At 36.5% G+C, this 26936-nt stretch overlaps 1 protein-coding gene across 1 annotated transcript in view; it reads right to left on the reverse strand.

Moving 5' to 3' along the window:
- The window catches only part of Brwd3 (bromodomain and WD repeat domain containing 3), a 108802-nt gene that overhangs the window by 62745 nt on the left and 19121 nt on the right, over positions 1–26936 (reverse strand). The window contains exons 7-8 of the mRNA XM_038316391.2: positions 4722–4882; positions 3286–3507 (exon numbers count right to left, since the gene is read on the reverse strand). Coding sequence (XP_038172319.1) covers positions 3286–3507; positions 4722–4882 — 383 coding nt within the window. The remainder of the gene's footprint in view (positions 1–3285; positions 3508–4721; positions 4883–26936) is intronic.

Raw genomic sequence — 26936 nt, forward strand, 5'->3', positions numbered from 1 at the left:
GCTGCTGATCTCTCATCCAAAGGAATGAGAACATAACCAAGGAGAATTTCATTGTCAAGAAATTCTGAAACCTTTATTATGCCCATTAAATTTAAATTGCCTTATCACATGTTGAAATGTTGTTATATAGTAATTACATTATTTTATTTGGTAAATAATGGTAGATATTGTTGAAAGAAAACACGTGTGTTTCTTTTTCTTTTTGAAACACAATCTCTCTATTTAGTCCTAGCTGTCCTGGAATTCACTATGTAGACCAGGCTGGCCTCAAACTTGCTGATATCCTCTGGCCTCTATTTCCTAGGAATAAAGGCATGTGCCACCATGACTGGCATGAAAGAAAATCCATATATTTTGAACATATGAACTGATACACAACTCTTATAAAAAATGAGCAAAAATAAATAGCATAAAAGGAACCTGAAATTCTATCATTCAGTAACAACCACTATTAATATTAATATATTAATATATTATATAATATAAATATATTTTATTTATAAAAGAAATAAATTGGAAGGATACTATATTGTGAATGAAAGGAATTAGTAAATTGTAGTAAATAATATAGAATGCAAAGGGAAATTTTTACTGTGGACAAAATGATATGCCAGTGTAAATGGAAAATTTTTCACAAGTCTTCACTTCTAGATGAAGTGCTATTGAGAGGGGGAGAATCAATTTTCTCTAGGGATAAGCATCCTGTTATTTTAGCCAAACCCAAGTGGTTAGGCTTAAATACATACATATATAAGCAACACTATATGAATATTCAGCAGGTTTCACACACACACACACACACACACACACAGAGAGAGAGAGAGAGAGAGAGAGAGAGAGAGACAGACAGAGAAACAGACACACACACACACACACACAGAGATAATAATTAAGAAGAGGTCACAAATTTGAGAGGGTGGCACCAGCAGGGGTTGGAGGGAAGGGTGAAAATGATATAAATACAGTATTCCTGTGTGAAATTCTAAAAAAAAAATGAATTAAATAAAAATATACAGCAAGAAGACACAGACTGTTAGTAGACTAATAAAATGGTAAAGTCAGAGATGGTCTTCTTGAGAAGATCTGCATAGAGTACTTACAAAGTGAAGGGACAAATTATGTGAGTGTTTAGGGAAGACTGCTCTAGAGATAACAAAATAGTAGGAAAAAATCAGGAATTTTAGCCTGGCATAAGTATGTGGGAGGCTGAGATAGAAGGAAGAAGAGTAAGGAATAAGAAGAGGAAAAGAAGAAGAATGAAGAGGAGGAGGAAACAGAAAGAAGGGAATAAAAGGAGAAGAGGGGAATTTACCAGCAGCTAAAACACAGTGAAAATGAAAAGCAGGTAACAGTAGATGAGGGCAAGGAAAGCCTAGAGTCTGAGACTGCATAAGCCTAGAGCTGATACAGTTCTGCTGCCTCTCACCTGCAGAACAGAAGCTAGCCAGCTCCTGAGTACTAGTGACGTGATGTAAACTCTAGTTTACAATCATCTAGTTACCAGGGAGAATCTAAACTAGGAAAAGGGAGACTTCAGAGCAGAAAGATCGATGGGAAGCCTGTTTCAATAATCTAGGGCCAGAGATGTTAGTGGTTTTGAGCAGCATATTCAGATGTAATTCATGAGAATGTTCCAGACTCTGAGTATATTTTGAAGAGCAGAACAAAATGATTGGGTGGCAGATTTGATAAAGGGAACAGGAGGAAGATAAACATTAATTAAGATCATGAAATCACCATGTTTGGATGATACTATAAAGATGCTGTATGTCACCACAAAGGTCCACATATGAAAGGGTTGGTCTACAACATAGGTTATTAAAGATGATGGGACCTTTCTGAGCAGGGACATCAGGGGAAATCTAGAGATTATTGAGGGTATGCCTTCAAGGGATCATATCTACCTCCAATGTGTTTATGGGACTTCCTGCAGAGTGATTCAAGCTTTTATGCACACATGCCTCCACCGTGATTCATTGTTTTTATTCCAAGCATGCTTCCGGCCTCTTTTTTTTCCGGCCTTTTTTATTTAGAGCGTGAATTCATACAGACAAGAGGTAGTCGCAGAGCTTGTGTTTAGTAATTCCAATTTGATATCTGATACCTTGAGCTAAATAAACCCTCCTTACTTTGCAAAAAATGCTTCAGGTATTTTATTTCTGGCAAAAAATTACTTAAACAGATGAGGGAAGAAGCTTCAGTGGGATTAAATTTGAGGGAGGAAAAAGAATTCAATTTTGAGTTTGAGACTTTCATGCAATGATGCTAAGAACACAGTTGAAAGGCAAAACCATAGCTATGAGATGGGGCCAAGATGAGGATATTTGATTTATCAGTTCAATCAATGTATAGACGAAATTCAAACCCACAAGATCAAATATATCATTAAGGGTAGGTGTGAGAAATTTCAAAGTCCAAGGATATGTGTGTGTGTATGTGTGTGTATGTGTGTGTGTGTGTGTGTGTGTGTGTGTGCATGATCTTAAAACAATCCACATAATAACCTCAACTAATCAGAATACAGAAGTGCACATTCTGCTAGATCCCTACAAATAAGTGAAATGTTATTTAAAAAGCACACAAGTAATGTAAGTAAAGGCCTCGTATAAAACTATTATCTACATGTAAAAGTTTAAATTCTTTGGTTTCTCTCGACAAAAACAGAATGGTAAAACTTCAGCTTAGTGTTGTTAACACACCAGCTTTTGAGATATCAAGGACTCACAGTACCAACATCTGGTCAAAGTATTGGATGAATAACATATTTTATATCAAGTAACACATGGAAGCAAAAAAATCACTGGAACTAAAAATAAAAAGATTTCTTCCTAATATTAAAACTTTATAATATAAAAACTACACATATCAAATCTGGCATAGATCTTGAAATAAATATTAAGAGAGTATGACAATACCCATGTTAGAACCTGCTTAGATCTTGATTGACAGGTATTCGCTAGTGGGCAAGCAGGCATTTACAGGTATACTCCCCTCTTCACGTATAAACATAAGATAAATAAACATGTTGTTAGGTGCTGGATTTGAAGAACCGGCTCCATTTTGCTTTTTTAAATTTATTTCTAAAGGCACAGGTTTATATAAAAAGGAAAAAATAAGAATATTTCTCTGCAGATGAGAAGCAAAGCTCTATGAGCATCTTTCTACTGTCCTTCTTTCTGCTATTATCTATACAATATAAATCATGTAACAGACAATATATTCATAATACAAATGAGAAAATCCTCGGATTTATGAATATGTCAGAGATCGTATCATTGTCCTCACCTGTATGGAAGTAATAGAAGCTGAATGTCCCTGGAGGACAGCAACTGGTGCGCAAGTTCGAAGGCACCATACTCTCACAACTTTATCACAGCTGCCTGCAGCAATGAGAGTATTTTCGTAGTTAACGGCCATGTCAGAGATTTCAGCAGAGTGCCCTCGCAGTGTAGCAAGGAGGCGCCCATCATCTGTAGCCCAGATTTTCACCAAACAGTCATCTGAACCCTACAGTGACACAAAAGACAGAAGATTTATAAGGAAATGGAAACTTGTCATTAAGAGCCAAAAGGAAAGCAACATTACAAAGCAAACATTTTACTAAGGAAAAATATGTGGACCCAGTAGCAAATATAAACATTGTTTAAATGATAGAACTAAGTACTGTTCAAACTAACAGTGGCATTTGTGACAAAGTCTTCAAAACTGATAACCTTAAAAGCATTTTAAATATTTTAAGCATATACTTAAGTGATTCGTTATTAAGCATTTCTGCCATTGCTTCTTTCTATGTGCCTAGAAGTCTTTGGCTTAATTGTCTTAATAATTTTTTCTGTAAATATTTCAAAATTTATGTTCATAATCTACATTGATTTCTCTGGAAAGCCAAGGGCATTAATAATCCCTAGTAAAAATCTTTATGTTGCACTTTCCTTTAAAAATTCCAAATGAGTTTTAAATATAGTAAAATGAATTACATTCTAATACAGGAAAGTAATTACCTATTTATTAAAAATGACATGCACCATTATTATATCATCATAGTTAGAGACATAAGTCATCCACAGGAGAGTCTGTCATACAATACATGGAGTTATAATTTCTCAAAATATAAAGCATTTCCTTTGCTGTAGGATACAAATAGAAATCTGAAATTCTGCTACTTCTCTCAGCTCTATGTTAACAGTAATGAATCAATTAGATCAATATTTTTAGACATTATTATGTTATAATTTGTACTCAAAAGCAAAGAACATGACTTAGTAAAACTTAAAATTAAGTTTTTAAAAATAAGCAACACTAAAATCAAAGAAATATATATAATGTAAGTTTAATACACATTATAGTTTAACTATTTAATCTTGGAGGTGATATAATTATTAAAACCAAATTTGCAGCAATTACACATGGAAAAGGCCTTTTAATAAATGCCTGTTAAATGGAATTAAACAGAGTTTACTTGTTTCACAAAAATTAACCATCTTGAATTTATATAGACTTCTGAAGACAATTTTTTAAAATAAATTTCCCCCAAAGATAGTGGATATCATAGCTCACCCTTCATTTATATAAAATAAGAAATTATTCACAATTTCAACACAACTTTTCTTACATTAGTAAGTCTAAACAGAATTACTTATACAGTATAATACAATAGATGGCATGGAGTCTTGCTTCAGTTGTAAGTGCATAATGTTACATATCATAAATTTTTAACTCACTGTAAAGATTCGCCTCCCGCTTCGATCAAATGCTACACAGTAGACAGAAGATAAGTGCCCCAGGATTCTCTTATGCATCTTAATATGCTGGTAAGCAGATGAGGGGAAAACATGGCTGAAGCGACTACATCCGGTTAATTGCCTGGCTGAGGTGATATTCACTGCAAATAAAATATAATAGGGGAATGCATTTTAAAATTTAAAAGCAACATTTATAACATTATGGTATTAAAATAAGACAAAATTGGGCCCACCTGCCTGTTGCTGTCGGTATTTTACTCTTTACTCTTTTTGGGACCCAGCTCCCTAATAATTCACACACAGATGGAGGTTTATTTTTACTTGTAAACACCCAGCCTTAGCTTGGCTTGTCTCTAGCCAGCTCTTCTTATCTTAAATTATCCCATCCACCTTTTGCCTCTGGGCTTTTATCTTTCTCTTACTTCTGTAAATCCTACTTTCCCTCTTATTGGCTGGCTGTTGTAGCTGGGTGGCTGGCCCCAGAAATCCTTCTCTCCTTGTTCTATCTTGTTCCTTCTTTCTCTTGGTCTCTCCTCCTATTTATTCTGCCTGCCAGGCTGGCCTATCCTCTCTCCTGACTAGCTATTGGCCATTCAGTGCTTTATTATTCATGTAATTATTTTGGGTAAAGCTAGCCAGAGGCCAGGAGCCAGGCGGCAGGAACCCCCCCACACACCCCACCCCCGCCGCTGCTCCTTCTACAATTGGCGCCTCAGTGTGGTAAACTGGATCCATGTAAAACCTGAGAGCTTAGAAAGGAGAGAGAGAGAGAGAGAGAGAGAGAGAGAGAGAGAGAGAGAGAGAGAGAGAGAGAGAGAGAGAGAGAGAGAGAGAGATTAATACAGCTTTTTGCTGTTTGCTAGGGCGTGCTGTAGAGAGATTTCCTGATTCAGCAAGAGCTGCAGAAAAAAAGCCACGCCTGCCATTTCAAAACGCGGCTTCCTGGGCCCTGCCGCCAGTGCAAACTCCAGCTATGGAGCATTTGTGTGCCCACTCAGGGTTGGGAACAAAGTAGCTGAGACCATACCCATGGCTCGGCTCTTCCTGCCTGAGTAGGCTGTGGGATCAGGTCTACTAGAAAGTGGCGGTTTTGAAATACCAGTTTCTGGGCTGTGCCGCCATTGCCATCTCTGTCTGGCTCCTGCGGGAGACAGAGTCTTTGAATGGAGCATTTGGAGTAAAGTGCTACGATTTGTTTGATGGCAACTAGACTCACTGTGTGCCTAAAAGGGGGTCATTGCGTGCTGTGGCTAAGAGGCACAAGCAGCTCCGCCATGCTAGTGGTGCAATGTGCAAGGATCAGAGGCACAAGTGGCTCCGCCATGTTGGATATGTTGGATTGGGCGGAGCAAGCTCACAGTACCTGTTTTTGACCTAGGAATGTCACAGCTTAAATTCTTAGCAATTTAAAGGCACAAATCAAAAATGTTCCTGGACAGTAAAAAAAAATTACAGATTCACAATAGGGCAGATTCAGACATAAAAGACCTTTAAATGGGTCACAATGTTGGATGAGTGTATGTAGGCTTGGGAGAGAGAAAAGGAATATAGAGAATAAAGTTAATGTCTTAAAAAGGGTAAAGTCTTTAAAGAGACAGAGTAAAGATAGTTATAGACTAAAAGAAATAAAAATAAGCCACATAAAAATGGAAAATTCTCAGAGAGTCTGGATTCTGTATATTATATTATATGTGTCTTCTTTAAAACTTTTGACTGTGAAGGAGCTAAGTACAAAAAAACACTTTCATTAAATGAGCTGCTAAGCTGAACCTGCATATACGTTCTAAAGGTATCTTGACTTCAGAATTTGGGTCTAAGGATATGATGCTTTGGAGAGCGTCTTCTTTTGTTTTCACAGAGGATGAGACCCTGTGGATTGCTTCTATCCCAATATGGTATGATAGACCTCCTGAAAGGTTGCTGTGAACACCTTCAAAAATTTACTTCATTCAACTGCCAATTGAGATGAACCTAGCAGACAGGTTATACCATGAAAGATCTGATTAACAGTGCCCCCATTCAGCAGGAAGCAGTTTGGAGAGAAAAAACTGCGCCCATATTCCCAAATATTGTTTATAAATGTTCTTTTACATTTAAAGGGGGATATGATGTAAATACGAATAATTTGCATTGGTATGGATTTTAAGGTCAATTTTGTTATATGTATATGTATTTCTGATATTGATTAAGGTATTGTGATTGTGTAGTTCATTAGAAAATGTAATGTATAATTAGGAAATATAGGTTGTTAATAGATAATCATCGATAATAGTCAAGCTTGTAGTCATGTTAGTTAGATTTTCTAGATATATAGAGATATATTTTAGTTAAATAGGCATTCTTCATATCTTTCAAAGACTACAGAATATGGCATTTAATGTTTTAATAACTTAGGGATGCTCCTGGCAGCACCAATCTACTTCAAGAGGAAGATGGGTATAGAAGTTCCTTATGGAGTTTGTTAGCCATTTGGGCAAGAAACTGCTCTTGCCTGGACTGTTGCATAAACTGGACACAGAGAACCCTCAGAGAGAGGACTGCTGCCCTTGCCTAATGGTGAGATGGCCTTTCAGGGTTCCTGACTCATGAAAGAGTCTGCGAGACATTCTGCAGGACACAGCAGAAAGTGACTGAACTGTCTTTGGAATTTCCTGCTTCATGGAAATGTTTGCTGGATACTATGGGCCTGTAGGCCGAAGATGGATGCCCCAACAGTACAGAGGAACTTTGGGTGACTATCCAAGCAGCAAGATGTCTCTGTCATTTCTAGAGTTTTGGAAGTTGCTTACTTCTTGTTTACTTAGGTAATACTGTATCCTTCTGGAGTCTTTGATGGAGTTGAAGAATAGATAGATAGTTATAGTTATAGTTTTCCATTGTTATGATAAAAGATAAAATAGATATAAATATAGTAACTATAATTCTTGCTTGATAACTGTTTTATTGTATGTAATTTTACAATGTTAAAGTGAAAGCCTTTCTTTTTTATTTAAACAGAAAAAGTGGAAATGATGTAGGTGGGCCTTCTTTCTATGCGTTGCTTTCATTGGTTAATTAATAAAGAAACTGCTTGGCCTGATAGGTCAGAACATAGGTGGGTAGAGTAGACAGAAGAGAATGCTGGGAAAAAGGCAATGAGTCAGTCGCCATGATTCTATGACCTGAGACAGCTGTAGGCTAGAATCTTTCCCAGTAAGCCACCACCTCGTGGTGCTACACAGATTATTAGAAATGGGTTAATCAAGATGTGAGAGTTAGCCAATAAGAGGCTGGAACTAATGGGCCAAGCAGTGTTTAAAAGAATACAATTTGTGTGTTGTTATTTCGGGTGTAAAGCTAGCCATGCGGGAGCTGGGTGGCGGGACACAGCCTGCCATTCCTTCTACACCTGCCATACCAATTCTTCAATGATAAGGTCTAAATTCCCGTTATGTATTTCATTATTTTCTAAACTCAATAGTATTAACAATACTGCTCTGTTAGGCCTTGGGAGTCTGATACTCTACTTGGCTTTCTGTAGCTTCTCAAGCACCTTATCTTATTCTTTCTATGATACTACATAAGTATTAAGCAGCAAAATATATAAATGGATAAATGAAGAAATAAATAAGATATAAAGAAAAGAAAATCTCTTTTAGGATGGCCCATCAATTCTCGCCGTTTGGATTCTAATTATATAGTTTCTTCCACTAGTTTATTATCAATGAACTCACACACATATACACACACAAAATAATATTAAAAATAAATATGTGTAATTTTAAAAATTTCCAAGATTCTAACATAATCTGAACAATTCAACAAATACCACCCAGATTCTGTTCACTTCTAAAACAGAGATCTTGCATTTAATATAAGGATTTACAACCTATTTTTCTTGTGAAATCTTTCCAATCTTGTCTTACAGACTGAAAATATTAAGTAACCCACATGTATTTTAATCATGACATAGACTCTCTGATATATTCAAAGTCATCCTGAGGCAAAAGGGCATCTTAGCACCCTGCAAAAACTGTGTGGTACAAATAGGAACAATTCTATCTTTACGCACAGCAAACTTAAGGCAAGAGTTCAGTTCTTCCTAGACAACAATGAGGAACCTAAGAGAGACATGCATGGATCTAATCTACATGGGAAGTAGAAAAAGACAAGATCTCCTGAGTAAATTGGGAGCATGGGGACCATGGGAAAGGGTTTAAGGGGAGGGGAGAGGAAGGGAGTGGAGCAGAGAAAAATGTATAGCTTAATAAAAACATGTAAAAAAGAAAACCAGCCTATAATTCACAATCCCAAAGAACCTAGACAACATTGAGGACCCTAAGAGAGACATACATGGATCTAATTTACATGGGAAGTAGAAAAGACAAGATCTCCTGAGTAAATTGGGAGCATTGGGAGCATGGGGACCATGGCAGAGGGTTGAAGTGGAGGGAAGAGGCAGGGAAGGGAGCAGAGAAAAATATAAAGCTCAATAAAATCAATTAAAAATTAAAATAACAGCATTACCAGCACTGAGCATGACAAGCAAAAATAGCTCCCAACCATGCTTCATACGATTTGGGGGTGGGAGAAAAATCCATCATTGAAAAATCACTTCTTGCAGGATAAAAAAAAGTAACAAAGCACTAAGAGTGGGAAGAAATAAAAAATAAAAATAAAAAACTTTGAGGAAAAGTTAGAGCTAGAAAAAATTCAAGCAATGAGCACAGATATCTTTTCATCTATGTATTCGGTCTTTGGTTAGAGCATCAGTGTCGCAGCTTTGTTTTTGATGTTTTTGTTTTGGAGTGGTTTTTGTTGTTGTTATTTTGAGGGGTTGAAACAGGGTTTCTCTGTTTTGGAGCCTGTCCTGGAGCTTGTTTTGTAGATCAAGCTGGTCTCAAACTCAGAGATTCGCCTGCCTCTGTCCCCCAGAGTGCTGGGATTAAAGGCGTGCACCACCACCGCCTGGCAAGTGGTGCAGTTTTTAATCATAGAGAACTCTCATTTTCTTAGTTAAGTTTATGTATATATATTCTATTACTTAATACTATAAATGGGATTGTTTTCACAATTTCTCTTTCAACTAGTTCATCATTAGGGCACAGAAACACCACAGATTTTCATGCAATGCTTTTTTTAGCCTGAAAACGTGACTGAAATTACAATCAATTTCAAATGCTTTTCGGTGCAGTCTTTTGGGGTTTCTCTGTATAACATTATGTCATCAACAAATGTCATTTTTCTTTCATAATCAGATTGTTATATCCTTTTTTTCCTTTTCAAATTGATTTGGCAAGAATATCCAGTATTAACCCAGTAGATAGCAAAGGCATCCTTGGTTAGTTCCTGATCCCAGATGAGAAACCACACTTATCATTGAAGAGTACATTAGTTGTGGGCTTGAAGTATATGGCTTTACTACACTGGGATATATATTTTTCATAGTTATTAATAATCTTAACACCAATGGATGGCAAATTTTGTCAAATGCTTTTCGGTATTGTTAGAAAAGAGAGTGTCCAATATTTTCTCCTTCATTTTATTGTTTGCTGTACAGTCATTAATTAGCCTGTAATGATGCATTCTTGAATCACGGAAATAAATTAGACTTGATAATGTTTTATTATATTTCAGCATCCTGGATTAGTAGCTAACATTTTGTGTGAGTTTGTTGCCTATGTCCACCAGGGACACTGACAATGGCTTTGATATTATCATCAAGATAATGGTGGACTAATAAGGTGATTAGAAGCATTACTTCCTTCAATTTTCAGAGGTTCGACAAGGAATTAAATTAGTCCCTCTCTAACAGTCTGATAGAACTCAGCAATGAAGTTATTAGGTTTTTAGGTATTAAGTCTCTTAGTATAATTTTGCTTAAATATGCTGTTCCTTCATGATTAATTTTGTTTGTTTTTGATAGACAGGGTTTTGCTGTGTAGCCCCTGGCTGTCCTGGAACTTTCTCTGTAGATCAGGATGGCCTCAAACTCAGAGATTCACCTGTCACTGCCTCCTGAGTGCTGGTATTAAAGGCATGTGCCACCACCAAGCAGACTCTTGACAGATTTTTTTTATAGGCTGTATTTTTTGAGAAATATTTGTTTCTTTTAGGCCTATCTAATTTTTGCTAATTTGTTCGCTGTGTGTAAACTATCCAATTTGTTGATGTATCTTATGAATTTTGTACTTCTATGTTACAAGTTTTAATTACTCTCATCTCCGTTTTGAATATTTCCCTTTTTGAAATAGTCCAACTAAGGCTTTGGCCATATCTTTTCAAACATTAACTTTTAACTTGCCTAGGACTTGGCCCATTAACATTCTACCACAAATGGAGAGGGACTCATGAGATCGCACCCCTCCCTGAGGAGCTATTGGCAGTTAAAGGTTACAAGGGGAGAGGGAGTTATTTTCTTCAGTGGTCTGGGCATAACACATTTTTCATGCTCATGCAAGTAACTCTAATTAGCCTCAGTACATGACAAACAAAACAGAAGTCAATACACAGAGCAAAGCATGAAAATAGGAGAGGGACTTGGGAGGGCAGACTGCCAAAACTGCATGATTTCATACACTGTACATGGATGAATCATCGAGGAATAGAAAACTTACAGGCATTAGCCAACACTACTAACTTGACCTTTTCTATTGTTTTTGTAGTCGTTATTTGTGTACTTCTTGTCTTCATTATTTCCTTTCTTCTAACAAATTTAGGGTTTCTTTAGTCTTAGTTTTGCAGTAAACTGAGGTGTAATAGGTTGTTGTGTATACACATGTATTGCCATAATCTGTTCTCTGGACCTCATTTGTAGCATATGGCAAGGTTGGTATGATTCCTCCATGTACAGATGGAATATTCCCTATACAAAAATGCTTAGAAAAATAAACGTTTACAGTCACAGATTTGGGGGTTGAATTACTTGCATATAAATTATGAGATATCCTGGGGATGAGACACAAGCTTAACAAAAAAATTAATTTGTTTTGGATACACTTTACATATATACACTGAATATTTTATACAATATTTTTAGTGGGACTTCATTCCTTTTTCTCTTCCTGGAACTTGTAATTTAAATTCTGTTTTGTTGAACATATGCAGTTACTGCTATTTCTATTTAGATTTCCATTTGAACATAATATATTTTTGATTACATATCTCATTAGAGGTATAATGATTCATCTGTATGCAGTATAAAGTTGAATCCTGTTTATGCAGTCGTCCACTTGATGACAAAAATGATCATAAAATCCATAGTAGTTTATAGAGTCAAGTCAATAACTATCAATATTCCAATGATACTTTTCATAGAAGCAGAAAATAATCTTAAATACAAATGGAACTACAAAATTTCTAAGCAGTCAAAGGATTTTAGAGCAGAAAGAACAAAGCACAAAGCATCATATTATCTGATTATAAAATACATTATAAAGCTAATATAAACAAAACAGCATGGTTCTCTAGCAGACAAACAATATAATAATCAATGCAAAAGAATAGAATGCCCAATAATAAAGATTTAAAATAAATTGACACACAAAAATTATTCAAAGCACAAACAACAGTGAAAGGACAACAACATCATTAAATGCTATTGAGAAAACAGGATATTCACATGTAAAAGAATGACATCAGACATATTACATACAAAAATCAACTCAACATGGGTTAAAGACTTATATGTAAGCCCCCAAACTGTAAAGCTACTAAAAAGTACTTTGCACAGCACTCCAGACACATACAACAAAACTTAAGAACAAATGAGATTTTATCAAACTAAAAACTTCTGTAGCCCAGAAAACAAAAGAATGAAGACATCTCCCATAGATTGAGAAAGAATGTTCAAATTACATGTCTGATAAAATGCTAGTATCCAAATTACATAGGATTATAAGGAATTCAAAATTCTAAAAATGAGCAATGAACTTGAAAAGACTTTTCTCAAATGAAGGCGTAAAAAATAGCAATGAGAAAACAAGTTCAGGGCTGTAGTTAAAGGTGCTCACTGTCAAGCTTGAGGACCTGAATTCAACTCCCAAAATCCACACATTAAAAAGAAAGCACTGATTCCAGAATATTAGCCTTTGACTGATACACCTCGTGAACACACACACAGGATAAATAAGTGTTAAGAGCACATGCTAAGAGTGAGTATGTAAATTATAATCACTTTCCAGAATAGCACAGAGGTTCCTCAAAAAAAGAAATGAAGTGCCATATCATCCAACAATCTTATTTCTAGTAGTAATTAATCTGAAAGAAATGATATTATAATGATGAAGAAATCTCGAGATTGCCATGTTAACTTAAGCATCACTCACAAGAGCCAAGTTCTGGAAGATGCCTAGACATCAGCAGATGAATAGACAAAGAAAATGTATGTATATACAATGAAATGTCATGTATGGGTGGAGCTGAAGGACACTGTGGTAAGTGAAGTCACACACAAAACAATAATGCATGATCACATTTATGTGTGAAATCTAAAGAATTTTATATAACAGGAACTGGGGGTGGGGCATGGGAAATACTCAAGTATATATATTTATATGAAAATGTTTTTATGAAACAATGTACTATATGCAATGAATAGATGCCAATAGAAATAAGACTACTACATAACCTAATAACAAAAAGAGAAATTAAACTAGTGTTGATTCTTTCTTAGTGAGTATAATATGAAAATTTCTAATAATCCCCTCTTTTGTTTCTAAAAATACAATCCAATTACATGTTGGATAGACTTGTTTAAAATTTTGTCTGGAGTAATGTTGTCAGAGACAGCCCATTCATTTAACGGTCGCCCAAACACGATAATAACACAGAAACTATATTAATTACAACACTGTTGGGCCAATAGCTTAAGCATATTTCCAACTAACTCTTACATCTTAAATTAACCTATTTCTATTATTCTGTGTATCACCACGAGGTTGTGGCCAAACTGTAAGGTTCTGACTGGCAGCTGCATGGCGTCTCCTTGATTCTGTCTACTCTATATATCTCTTCCAGCCTGGCTATATTCTGCCCTGCTATAGACGAAAGCAGCCTCTTTATTAGTCAAAGGTAATAAAAGATATTCATAGCATACAGGAGAATCCCACATCAGAAATTTTTCCTTCCCTTTGCAAGCTTGCCCATGGCTCATTTCCATTTGTCCTGTCTAATTTGGCTTTATAAAGATTATCTGCCATTGAAAATAACTTTAGTAAAATAAGCTTAGATTCATTTGAGCCTTTTAAAACAGCTAGTCATATATCATTTCTTGTTGACTGAGAAAATAATAATGCTTATATCTTTTCTTATATTTAGACATATTAATATATTTCCTGATAAATAATCTATAGGTTATAAGTACTGTTGATCATGGTGGATGATTTTTTGATGTGTTCTTGGATTCAGTTTGCCAATATTTTATTGAGTATTTTTGCATCCATGTTCATGAGTGAGACTGGTCTGTAATTCTATTTCATGGTTGAGTCTTTGTGTGGTTTCAGTATCAGTGTAACTGTAGCCTCATAAAAAGAGTTTGGCAATATTCCTTTTGTTTCTATTATGTGGAACACTTTGAGGAGTATAGGTATCGGCTCTTCTTGGAAGTTCTGGTAGAATTCTGGACTAAAATCATCTGGCCCTGGACTTTTTTTGGTTGGGAGACAGCTTCTATTTCCTTGCTGTTTATAGGTCTATTTAAATTGCTCACCTGGTCTTGATTTAATTTTGGTATATGGTATCTATCTAGAAAATTGTCCATTTCTTTTATATTTTCTAATTTTTGTGGAGTACAGGTTTTTGTAGTATGACCTAATGATTCTCTGAATTTCCTCAGTGTCTGTTGTTATGTCCCCCTTTTCATTTCTGATTTTATTAATTTGGATGTTCTCTCCCTCTCTCTCTGCCTTTTGATTGGTTTGGATAAGAATTTGTCTCTCTTGATTTTCTCAAAGAACCACCTCTTGGTTTCATTGATTCGTTGTACTGTTTTGTTTCTATTTTGTTGATTTCAACTCTCAATTTGATTATTTCCTGTCTTCTCCTCCTCCTGGTTGGTCTGCTTCTTTTTGTTCTAGAGCTTTCAGGTGTGCTATTAAGTCACTAATGTGAGCTTTCTCCATTTTCTATATGTGGGCACTTAGTGCTATGAACTTTCCTCTTAGCACAGCTTTCATGGGTGTCCCATAGGTTTGGGCATGTTGTGCCTTCATTTTCGTTGAATTCAAGGAAGTCTTTAATTTTTTTCCTTCCTTGACCCACGAGAGATTCAGCAGTTCACTGTTCAATTTTGCATGCAAATGGATGGAATTAAAAAACACTATCCTGAGTGAGGTAACCCAGACCCAAAAAGCTGAATATGATATGTACTCACTCATAAGTGGATACTAGCTATAAACAAAGTACATTGAGTCTATAGTTCATGATCCTAGAGAAGCTAAGTAGTAAGGTGAACCCAAAGAAAAACATATATAGATCCACCTGGAAATTGGAAGCATGGGGGTAGGGGGAGAAGGAAGGATGGAAGGGGAAGAGAGAAGGGGAGGGTTGAGGAGAACTTGAGGGAATGGGATAGTCGAGATGGAGAAAGGAGAGGGATGAGAGCAAGGAAAGAGATATCTTGATAGAGGGGGCCGTTATGGGTTTAGCAGAACTCTGGCCCTAGAGAAATTCCCAGGAATCCACAAGGCTGACTCCAGCTAAGACACTAAGCAATAGAAGAGAGGGGCCCGATCTTGATTTGCCCTGTAGTCAGACTGGTGAATATCTTAAATATCACCATAGAACCTTCATCCAGCAACTGATGGAAACAAAGGCAGAGACCTGCGTCGGAGCACTGGACTGAGCTCCCAAAGTCCAGTTGAAGAGTGGGAGGAATGAGAATATGAGCACAGAGGTCAAGACCATGATGGGTTCACCCACTGAAACAGTTTACCTGAGCTAATGGGAGCTCACCAAAAACAGCTGGACTGGGAAAGAACAAGCATAGGACCAAACTAGTCCCTCTGAATGTGGTTGACAGTCACATGGCTGGGGCAGACTAAGGGGCCACTGGCAGTGGCACCAAGATTTATCCCTACTGCATGTACTGGCTTTTTGGGAACCTATTCTTTTTGGATGTATACCTTACTCAGCCTAGATATAGTAGAAAGAACCTTCCACTAAGCAATGTGCCTTACCCTATCTGAGGATTAGATGGGGGTGGGGTGTGTGGGTGAGTAGAGGAAATGGATGGAGGGGAGGGAGTGGGAACTAGGATTGGTATTTTTTAAAAATCTAATGAATTAAGAAAATAAGTACTGTTGAATTAATCTCAGAAATCTAAATATTTTTTAAAGACAGAAAAATGTCATAATTTGAAGTGTATAACATTGCACATACAGACTATAATAGACCATTTCACATGCTTAAATCCCTCTTTATGTGGCTGAGGATCAAACCCAGGACCTTACTCACACTAGGCAAGCACCTGTATAACTAAAACCTATTCCTAGCCCTAGTCCTTTCATTCTGTCTTTGAATGTGGTAGGTAAGGCAGCATCTCATAGCCCAGACTAGCTGGGAACTTGCTTTATAACCAAGTCTGTCTCGAAATGCTAACCCTACTGCTTCTTTCACCAAGTGCTGGGATTGTAGGCAAGCACCACCATGGGAAGGGTCCTTTAGGACTCAAGCAAACATTCCATCAACCAAGTGAACTCCTAGCACCTAATTTCCTTTTCTTTCAAAGGTATTATTTGATATATTATAATCCAAGTTAATACAGTTTAGACTTGACTGACTTCATGTGTGTATGAAGGGTGGGGTATTAAGGATTAGGGCCTCATTTGTTACAGGCCTACCTACCACCTGAGCTATATCACCAACTGTCATTTTTCACATTTGATTTTCAGGACAAGATTTTAATACAGTGCTTTGAACTCCCTCTGTGCCCCAGTAGACCCTGCAAATCATTTACCTCAGCCTCCAAGTATCTAGGATCACAACAGACTTATGATATCCTATGGCACACTGATTTATTACAAGAATATGAGATTTGGAAAGGCGGTGGTAGAGCACGCCTTTAATCCCAGCGCTCAGGAGGCAGAGGCAGGAGAATCTCTGTGAGTTCAAGGCCAGCCTGAGCTACAGAGCGAGCACCAGGATAGGCTCTAAAGCTACACAGAGAAACCCTATCTTGAAAAAGCAAACAAAACTATGAGATTCTTGAATTGGGGATATAGCTCAGTTGGTAGAGTACTTGCCTAGCATGGATGAAGTTCTGGGTTCAATTTCTAATATTAAATAAAACCAGACATTATAACACATGCCTGTAATCTTAGCATTCAGGAGGTAGAGAAATCAGGTCAGAGAAGAAGGTCATCCTGTTACATGAGTTCAAGGCCAGCCTGGGCTACACGAGACCCTATCTTGTTAAGAAAACAGAGAACATGATTCTTTTCTTAGTTTACTTTCTTGCTTCAGAATGTGTTAGCAATCAATCCCATCATTTTATAAACAAAATTACCAAAAGCCTGTTAAGATTATAATGTTAGAGAACAAGAAATTTATCTATTTCAGAACGTTTTTGCATTGTGGGGTAGTATTGCTAATTTGTTATTGTGAGTTAAATGCTAATGCTTAATAGTATACTGTCAGGTATGAATGGGTAATAAGGAAGCACGATGACAACAAATCAAATTCAAAGTCTTATTGTAAGGTTGTTACACTAAGAATACCTTAGTAGTACACCAGCTTATTCTCACAACAGTTTAAGGCCAGTCTGTTTTCCTAAATCAGTCAATCACATCAAGACACCTAGGTCAGTAAGCACGAAGAAATAGGATCACTGAAAATGCATTATATCTGGCACAAATGCCTCCAAGTACTTTCTCACCTATTATTCTCACATGTGAAAGCTAGAACACTATTATATTCCCCAAGTGTTAGGAGGCCTATGCTGAAACACACTGAAAATTATAGGACAGGTAAAAAGGCCACAATGTTTAAACCTGAAAAGCAGTAGTCAACTATAAAATGTCAGTTACTCTACTACTTTTTTTGCTTGCTTGGCTTTTGAGGTGTTTCATTTCATATCTCAGATTGAACTCGAACTTTCAGCAATCCTACTGTCTAAACCTCTTGAGTACAGAGATTAGTGTATGCTTCACACTTGACTAGCATATTTTATATATTAATACAAATTGGAATTATAAGTCTTAAATATGTATTCTTATGCTATTTATTAATCTACTGAAAACAGTTCTTTTTCTGGACAATTAAACTTAAAGCAAACTAAAAAGGTCATTTTTATAGTTAGCACAGACTCAATACAATTCAACCACATGAAGAAATATTTGCCTACAGGTACAATGAGAAGTTCAGTATTTTTTCTCACTTATTATGGCGTTATGAAATTTTCATTGATATCTGTATTTAAATGTAACTTGAATTTGTGACCTTTAAGGCTAAAGATAGGAAATAAAGAAGACTAAAAATACAACTGACTCACACTGTGAGAAAGTGCAAACCAACATTAGTGTAGATTCTAAGGCGCTTATCACAATTTCTGAGACTCAAGGCAGTAGTTTAAAAGAAGGCATGTTTTGACTTTCTGTGTGAAGTAATACAGATTACAGAAGTCTCCTACAGTATGAAAGGATTTTACAGATTAATTTTCAGTTCAAGTTCTCATTTTAAATGTAGTAAAAAGCAAAATTCAGGTTAGCATAGCAGGTTTTCCAAAATCCAGTATGCCAAGTGACAATGAATAGGGCATGACCATGGGCTAAATGATCCTTCTCCTATATATAAATGTCTCTTGTTACTTTATATTGGACTATAACATCACCCCATACCAAATAAAAGACACTGGTAAATCAAAAGTAGTAAACTTCTGCCCATATTTCTGACTATCAAACTTTTATTTAATAAGAAGAGAGAAATGATCGGAATGAGTACGTATGGGTAAAGAATTTACAGTGGCCACACACAGTAAAGTAGGAAAGTCACAGAACCTAGCAAGTAGATTTATTGTTGTCAGAAATGGTTCTGGCATTACCAATTCAACTCTTTTGGTAGAAGTATGAAGTAAAAAGCGCACAAAGTGGAAAACAATTAAGTGTTCTTCACCTACGAAATGAAACAATGGGCATTGTACTACCAATCTACGAACTGAGAAATAGGCATTGTACTACCAATCTACGAACTGAGAGAGTTTGTAGACTGTCTAGCACAAGAGGCATGCACAGTGCATTTTAGTTCCTTCTCTGTAGCTGGGATAAAATACTCAGACAAAAGCATCTTAAGGTGGAACTTAAAGGGCATATTTCAGCTCACAGTTCAACCATACAGACCATCATTGAGGAAGAAGAGAGAAGCAGAGAACAAAGGAAGAATGCAAGCCAGGATCCCCATCCAAGGAATGCTGCCACTGGCAATTAACACAAAACGTCTACCTCAATTACTGTAGCCAATATAATCCCCTACAAACATGCCTGGGGCCCATCTCCCATGTGGCTCTCAATTTTCTGAGTTTGACAATTAACACTGATTCTCACATAGTGTAGGGAATGGCCCCTTTCCTCTTCCCTTTGCCTCCACGGAGGCTCAGCTTGCCAAGACTCCAGATGCAGTAGGATGAAAAGAACAAATTAATACTATGCATACATATACAGTAAAGGTTACTCATATTTCAAATGGGGGGGGGCTGTTCCAGGATCCATTGTAGACACCAAATCTGTGGGTGTTCAAGTTCCTTATATAAAATAGCATAATAACTTCTGTAATGCTTAGGGGATAATAATAACAAAAGAGTCTATACAAGAGCAGTAGAGATGTACTTTTTTTCCAATACTTTCAATCTCTTTGGGGTAAATCTAAAATAACATGTATATGACAAATAAACATAAAATAAGACATTCAGATCAATAGCAGTAACGGCTAATTAGATGTCTGCTTGACTGGAATACCAGCTTTGAAAGCACAGGGCTGGCTGAATCAAAAAATAGAAATAGGAGTTGTACCATCTACTATTCTGAATGGTCCACTATCAAGTTTTTGTCTCCTATTCTTATAAACAATCGCTCAAAAACTGTCTTTGTTTGAAAGGGGAAAATGTTTCCACTAAGAAACAAAGATTCTTTGGGATTTCAAATCAAGACTGCTACACAAAAACTTTGTGATCACACTTCTTATAAGCAAACAGGCAAAAGAGAGTAACTGATTGGCTTTTCAAATTAACCAGAAGAAACTGGACTCCCACTGTGCAAAGGAAGCAACTGAACATGTGTGGAATATAGGAATGCCTGTAAGATGTTTTATTAAACATTCATTATTCAAAACACAAACTTTCAGGCACTAGATCTGTACATGATGCACAGACACACATAAAACATCCATACACATCAAAATAAATAAATCTTTAGAAGAAACAAAAAATAAAATGGATCAATAATCAGAGCAACTTAATGAGACAGAACCAACAAAAGAAAATCAAATACAAATTAGTTATCTAAAATATGTTCAAAAAATTAAAAATAAAAGTTATCAATATTAAGATAGATCAAAAATAGTGAAAACTTATTATGCTTGAAGGCAGGCAGGCTATTTTAAAATACGGAGTTGGCGGGGGCTGGAAAGATGGCTCAGCTGTTAAGAGCACTGGCTACTTTTTCAGATGAGCCAGGTTTGATTCCCAGCACCCACGATTCCAGTTCCAGGGACTCTAAACACCCTTTTCTGACTACTCTAGTTACCAGGCATACATATGGTAGGTGTACAGGCATACACACAAAATAATATAAATAAATATTAAAAATTTTAAGAAAAAGTATAAAACAAGTTCCAAAACAGGCATAATTTAAAATATATATTATATTATATTATATTATATTATATTATATTATGGCATTGCCATTATTGCCCAGCTAAGTAGTATATTTCTAAGACATAGGATATCCCTTTAATCTTAGTACTCCAGAGGCAGAGGCAGTCAGATTTTTGAGTTCAAAGCCGGTCTTGCCTACAGAGTGAGTTCCAGGACAACCAGGGCTAGAGAGAGAAAAACCTTGTCTTGAAAAATAATACAAACAAAACCAAGACAAAAAAAAGACATAGTGACTAATGGAATGAAACAATAAGTAAAAACCAATATATATACATATATACATATACATATATATATATATATATATATATATAAGCACAGCAGCCCACGACTCCTGTATTACTAATTTTTTGTCTATTAAAATAGTCATAATTTTGTATTTCCTGAAATTCAATATTCCTCCAAGATAAAATTCTGAACGAATTATAGAAGAGCCCTTAATTAATAAAAGTTGTCTAGAATGTACAAAGCAATAACATGAAATACTAAAAATGGAATAAAATGGAATCGCCAAAAGCTTTCACTCTAAAATTTGTAATTCCTTTTATTGTCTTTTTTTGTTTTTTTTTTTTTGAGACAGGGTGTCTCTGTAGCTTTGGAGCCTATCCTGGAACTCGCTCTGTAGATCAGGATGGCCTCAAACTCACAGAGGCCTTCCTGCCTCTGCCTCCAAGTTCTGGGATTAAAGGCGTGTGCCACCACCGCCGGGCAGCTACTTTTATTATCTTAACCAGAACAACCAAGCAAGAGGAAGAAATATGTCAGATACAGTGGCTCACAAAAGATGTTGAGAAAGGAAGACTACATATTTTGAGGCCAGCATGAGCTATAAAGTACATTACAGGTTAGCCTGAGCTTCCGAGTGAGAATTTATCTCAAACATTTAAAAAATAAAATCGGGGCTGGAGAGATGGCTCAGGTTAAGAGCACTAGCTGATCTTCCAGAGGCCCTGAGTTCAATTCCCAGCAACCACATGGTGACTCACAACCATCTACAATAAGATCTGGCACCCTCTTCTGGCCTGCAGGTACACATGCAGTCAGAACACTGTATACATAATAAATAAATCTTTAAAAAATAAGAATAAAAAAAAATAAAATCCAAGAAAACTCTACCAAAAACTGTCAGAATAAATAAATGAGTTAAGCAAAGTAGCAGGATGCAAACTAAACTTATAAAAATAAGTACATTGTAATATCAATTATCTTGGAGTACAACTACCAAAATAATCATCAGGTTTCTGAGAGTTTTGCTTTTTTTTGTTTTTTTTTTTTGTTTTTTTTTCGAGACAGGGTTTCCCTGTAGTTTCTAGAGCCTGTCCTGGAACTAGCTCTTGTAGACCAGGCTGGCCTCGAACTCAGAGATCCGCCTGCCTCTGCCTCCCGAGTGCTGGGATTAAAGGCGTGCGCCACCGCCGCCCGGCTGAGTTTTGCTTTTTTAAGTCCTAATACAGAACTCTTTAAAAAGGTGAAGGGGGGAATAAAAGTCAAGAAAGCAATCCTATCTGCCAGATAACAAGTGCTGATGAGTCTATGGGAAGAGGGAACTGGTCTACACCACTGGTGGAGGTCTCAACTCTAACCACTACAGAAAGCAGGATAGAAAGCTTCTCAAAAAATTAAAAATAAAATTGTCATTTATATGCTTTAGCAATCTTATTACATAATATACAGCCAATGAAAACAAAGTCAGTATACAGAAGGAACATCTATACCACATATTTATTGTCCTATTTACAAAAGACAAGAGGCTAACTAACTGTCCAGCAGCTGATGAACAGATGAGGAAAATGTGGTACATATGCACAACTACAATACTATTAAACCATAAGATGAATGAAATCCTGTCATTCAAGCAAACACAGAATTAGAATTCATATGATTATGCTAACCAAAATAAAATAAGCACAGACATAAAACTACTGCAAAACATCATTCATGTAGAATATAAAAACTATGAAAGAAGCCAGGAGTGGTGGCATTCACCTTTCATCCCGACACTCAGGAGAATGCTGGAAAAACCAGCAGTGGTATAGATGTCCGCTAACCTAAAGTCCGCAAAGCAACAGAATCCTTGAGACTCTACTTCAACAATCAAACCCTGGATCCCACAGAGTGGAAGGAGAACTGACTCCTCCAAGTCATCCTCTTACCTGGATGGGTACATCATGGCATGTGAGTGTGCACACACACTAAACAAACGGAAAAACAATGGGCTGGGAGTGGAACCTGGGAAGGAGATACTTATCTAGCATGTAAGAATCCCCGAGTTTAATAGCAGTCAGAAAAATAAAACTGCATCTGGATCAAATACATGCAAATGGTTTTCCTGTCGCCATTCCCTAATAATAATTATATACCATTTGAATTGTTGCAAGAATTAGTAATAATCTAAAGGCAATTTTAAATATATGGAACAAAGTCTAAAAGCAATGTTAAAAAACTACATGTATCTATTTATTTTATTTTACTTTTTGCAGTGCTGGCAACTAAATCCAGGGCCTTACACACAGTAATAAAGCTCTATATCACTAAATTATAACCATAGCACCTCTGCGTCATGCAAGGACCTTGAGCACTTGTTAATTCAAGCACCAGAGGAGGATGGTCCTAGAACCAATCTCCCATGACACTAAGTGACTGCTGTATAAGATGAGCAATTGACACAGCTAGGGGTTAGGGTTAAGTAGAAGAGATGGCCTGTTATAAAAAGACAACATAATGAGCCCTTATGGAGATGAAAATTCTCCACCAATAGTAGAGGGAAACATACAAGTGATAAAACTATATAGAACTTTAACGGGCTTACACAAACCTGAACAACTCCAAGTACGCAAGTACAAAGGAAGCCATCTGACATTACCGTAGGCAATCTCTTCGATTTTCAACTAAACTCTCAGATTACTATATTGATGTCCTTTGCCTCTAGCTACTCCATTCACAATAGCCTGAAAAAATAAAATTTAAAGCCGGGTGGTGGTGGCACACACCTTTAATCCCAGCACTCCGGGAGGCAGAGGCAGGAGGATCAAAGCCAGCCTGAGCTACAAAAGCTAGTTCCAGGACAGGCTCCAAAGCTACAGAGAAACCCTGTCTCAAAAAAACCAATAAATAAATAAATAAATAAATAAATAAATAAATAAATAAATAAATAAATCATAGAATCAATCTAATCAAGAACTTTAAGATGAAAAGATTTCCTATGTTCATAGACTGGTATTGTGAAGATGCCCATCTTAACAAAGGCAGCTTATAGATTCAAAGCAATTCCCGTCAAAATTCCAACACAGTTCTGTATTAAAATTGAAATGATAATTGTAAATTTCAGAAGGAAATATAAACACCCAGCACAGTCAAAAGAATCATGAAAAAAACTGCTGGCAGGTCACCACCACAGATTTCAAGTTATAATGCATAGCTATAGCAATACAACAGCATGATACGCAAACAAGACACATAATGATCAGTAGACTAGACCAGGATCCAGGGGGAATCCTATACTCATACAGATGCCTGACTTTACAGCCACCTAATTTTAAGAAATAGGTAAATAGCAGGGCGGTGGTGGCGCACGCCTTTAATCCCAGCACTCGAGAGGCAGAGGCAGGCGGATCTCTGTGAGTTCGAGACCAGCCTGGTCTACAAGAGCTAGCTCCAGGACAGGCTCTAAAAGTTGCAGAGAAACCCTGTCTCGAAAAATCAAAAAAAATAAAAATAAAAAAAGAAATAGGTAAATATCTTACACTGGATAAAGGACAGCATCTTTAATAAATGATGGTGGTGAAACTGGATAGCTTCATAGAGAGGAATGAAAGTCGATTTCCTCTCTGAGCCTACACAAAAATAACCTCAACATAGCCCCTGATACCATGAATGGGAGGGAGTAGGAAAGAACTCATCCACCTTTCACTTCCAACAGTATTATTAGGATCTATGATTCAAATCTGTTGTGAAATAAATGAGAAATGTCCTCATCAGTTCCCATCTGGTGGCTGATGAAGAGACTGTGAAACCTTTAGGATGTTGAACTTCACAGGAGGAAGGGGGTCACTGCAGTAGGTAGGCTTCTACAGTTTCATATCCCCCTCTGCGCTCTTTCCATTCTCTGCTTCTTGATTCACAGGGATGTGGGAAGTCTCAGACACATGCTTCCACGCTTTTATCTCCATGAAGGACTGTATCTCCTGAAATCCAGGAACCAAACTAAAACCCTCTTCCCCTTATGTTACTTTTTCTCAGGGTACTTGGTCACAGCAATGAGAAAAATAACTTAATACACAATATAATTATAAATTACACTTGCATAATATTTGAAAGTTTATATGAGGAAACCAGGAAATATAGAATGCTACCTAGCATCAGAGTGAATAAATGGTGAACGAAGTCTGTACTGAAGTCAGGTTTGCAGATTTCAGTGCCTGTTTAATAACATTACAGACTATACAACTACCATGACCATAAAAATACATAATGCTAACAGCAAAAAAATCTATACTATATACATGTACACACACACACACACACACACACACACACACACACATCCTTCATCTGCCAGGCACTTAACTCAATTGGCAGAGCTTCTGGCTTTTACTAGAGAGCTCAACAAGACTCAACAATATCAAAGAATATTCCACAAAGACCACTTCAGGGCTGCTACACCACTAACTAGTTTATTCATTTATCATATTAAAAGAAGTTCATGTTAAAACTTTTGTCCACAAGTGAGGAAGCTTGAATTGTCAACTACAGAATGTTTCTAGCCCTCTCCCCAAAAGATTTAACTCAACAGATTAAGAACATCTCCAAAGGTTCCCCAAGTCACATTAACAACAAATCACAACTGGCAGGTCATATTCTTTACAAGATTTATAATACTCTGTTTTAAAATAGTCCAAAAGTATCCCGAACTAAAAGAGTCAATCAGTGAGGACTGAAAAAGAAAAATCCTAAAATTAATCAAACTTGGGAGGAGAACTACAGATAAAGACAGCTGCAAAGTTAATAGGAAACACTGCTTTACCCAAGGTTACACAGCAATTTTAAAATACCAGCAATGAATTTCCCGCTCACTCCTAAACTACTACTGTTTTCTTACCAATGGTAAGCCGAGACTCATTTGCTATTTTCATTTACTCCAAGAGAGACGTATCTAACTCCTAAACTAGCTTTGCTTAATAATAGCACCCAATTTCCAGATAATTCTCCCTTTCCCTAATTTGTCTCAGAAACAGTCACCAATCTAGAACTGATCTGGCTTCCTTTAATCCCTCCTAAGAATTCTTTAGTTTAAGCCAAATGTTATAAAGCTGTTCCCAACCCGCAGAGACCTTCTGTGGTTCCATGGGCTTACCCACTCACTCTGTAAAGGCTAAATCTGATTTTGTCAGATTATAGGCTATCACGTGGTTGTCTTTGCTGAGTGCACTTTAAATAGAAAACTTAATTGAATTACCCTATATGATGCACAATTTAGTATTGACAAAGCTCCTATCCTGAGTAGAGTTTCTGAGCCTAAAACAAAACTCTAAGAAAGAACTCAAATTTGATACATATTATTTTGATAAATATGATATGATAAATATTGTGATCAATAACTGTAAGAAATATGGGACTTAAAGCCAGGTAAATTTTATATCAGCTGTGAGAAAGTATATTATTAAACTAGCACCAAAAATCACATAAAACCAGAAGTGTACAAAATGGTGATAATCTGATTTTTTTCACATAACTCGGATAACTCTCGAACAATTTCATCTGTCCTTGACAATCTGATAATAGTTTCTATATACTGTCCATGAAAATCTTCTGTAGTTTTCTAATTTTTAAATGCTTTAAAATTATATAAAAATAGAATGCTTCTAATTTTCTTAAATGATATTGAAAGACAAACCAATTTTTTCTCTTTTATAAAAATGTCACTTGGCTAATGTTCATTTTACCTTTATTTTAATTAGAATGGAGTACATATTTGCAACCTTAAGCACAACAGTGACTATAAATACAATGGACAGTAACAGACTAGAAAACTATTCTGTCAAAAGCCCTGGGAAGGCTGGTGAGACATTGCAGGAGGCAAAGGCACTTGCCACCAAGCCTGACTCACTGAATCCAATGCCAAGGACCCATATGGAAATTCTCTGACCTCCTCCACATGTGCCCCATGCTGTATGTGTGTAGGCATTGGTGGGTGTACACACACACACACACACACACACACACACACACACACACGAATCATCACAACCTCTGAGCTACAAAGTGAGTCTCTCGCAAAAAGTTTCAAAACAAAAAGAAAACAACACAAAAGGTCATTCTGGAAACAGTAAGCTGGTGCTATAGTTCAGTGT

Source organism: Arvicola amphibius, chromosome X (assembly GCF_903992535.2).
Source record: "Arvicola amphibius chromosome X, mArvAmp1.2, whole genome shotgun sequence".
Lineage (NCBI taxonomy): Eukaryota > Metazoa > Chordata > Mammalia > Rodentia > Cricetidae > Arvicola > Arvicola amphibius.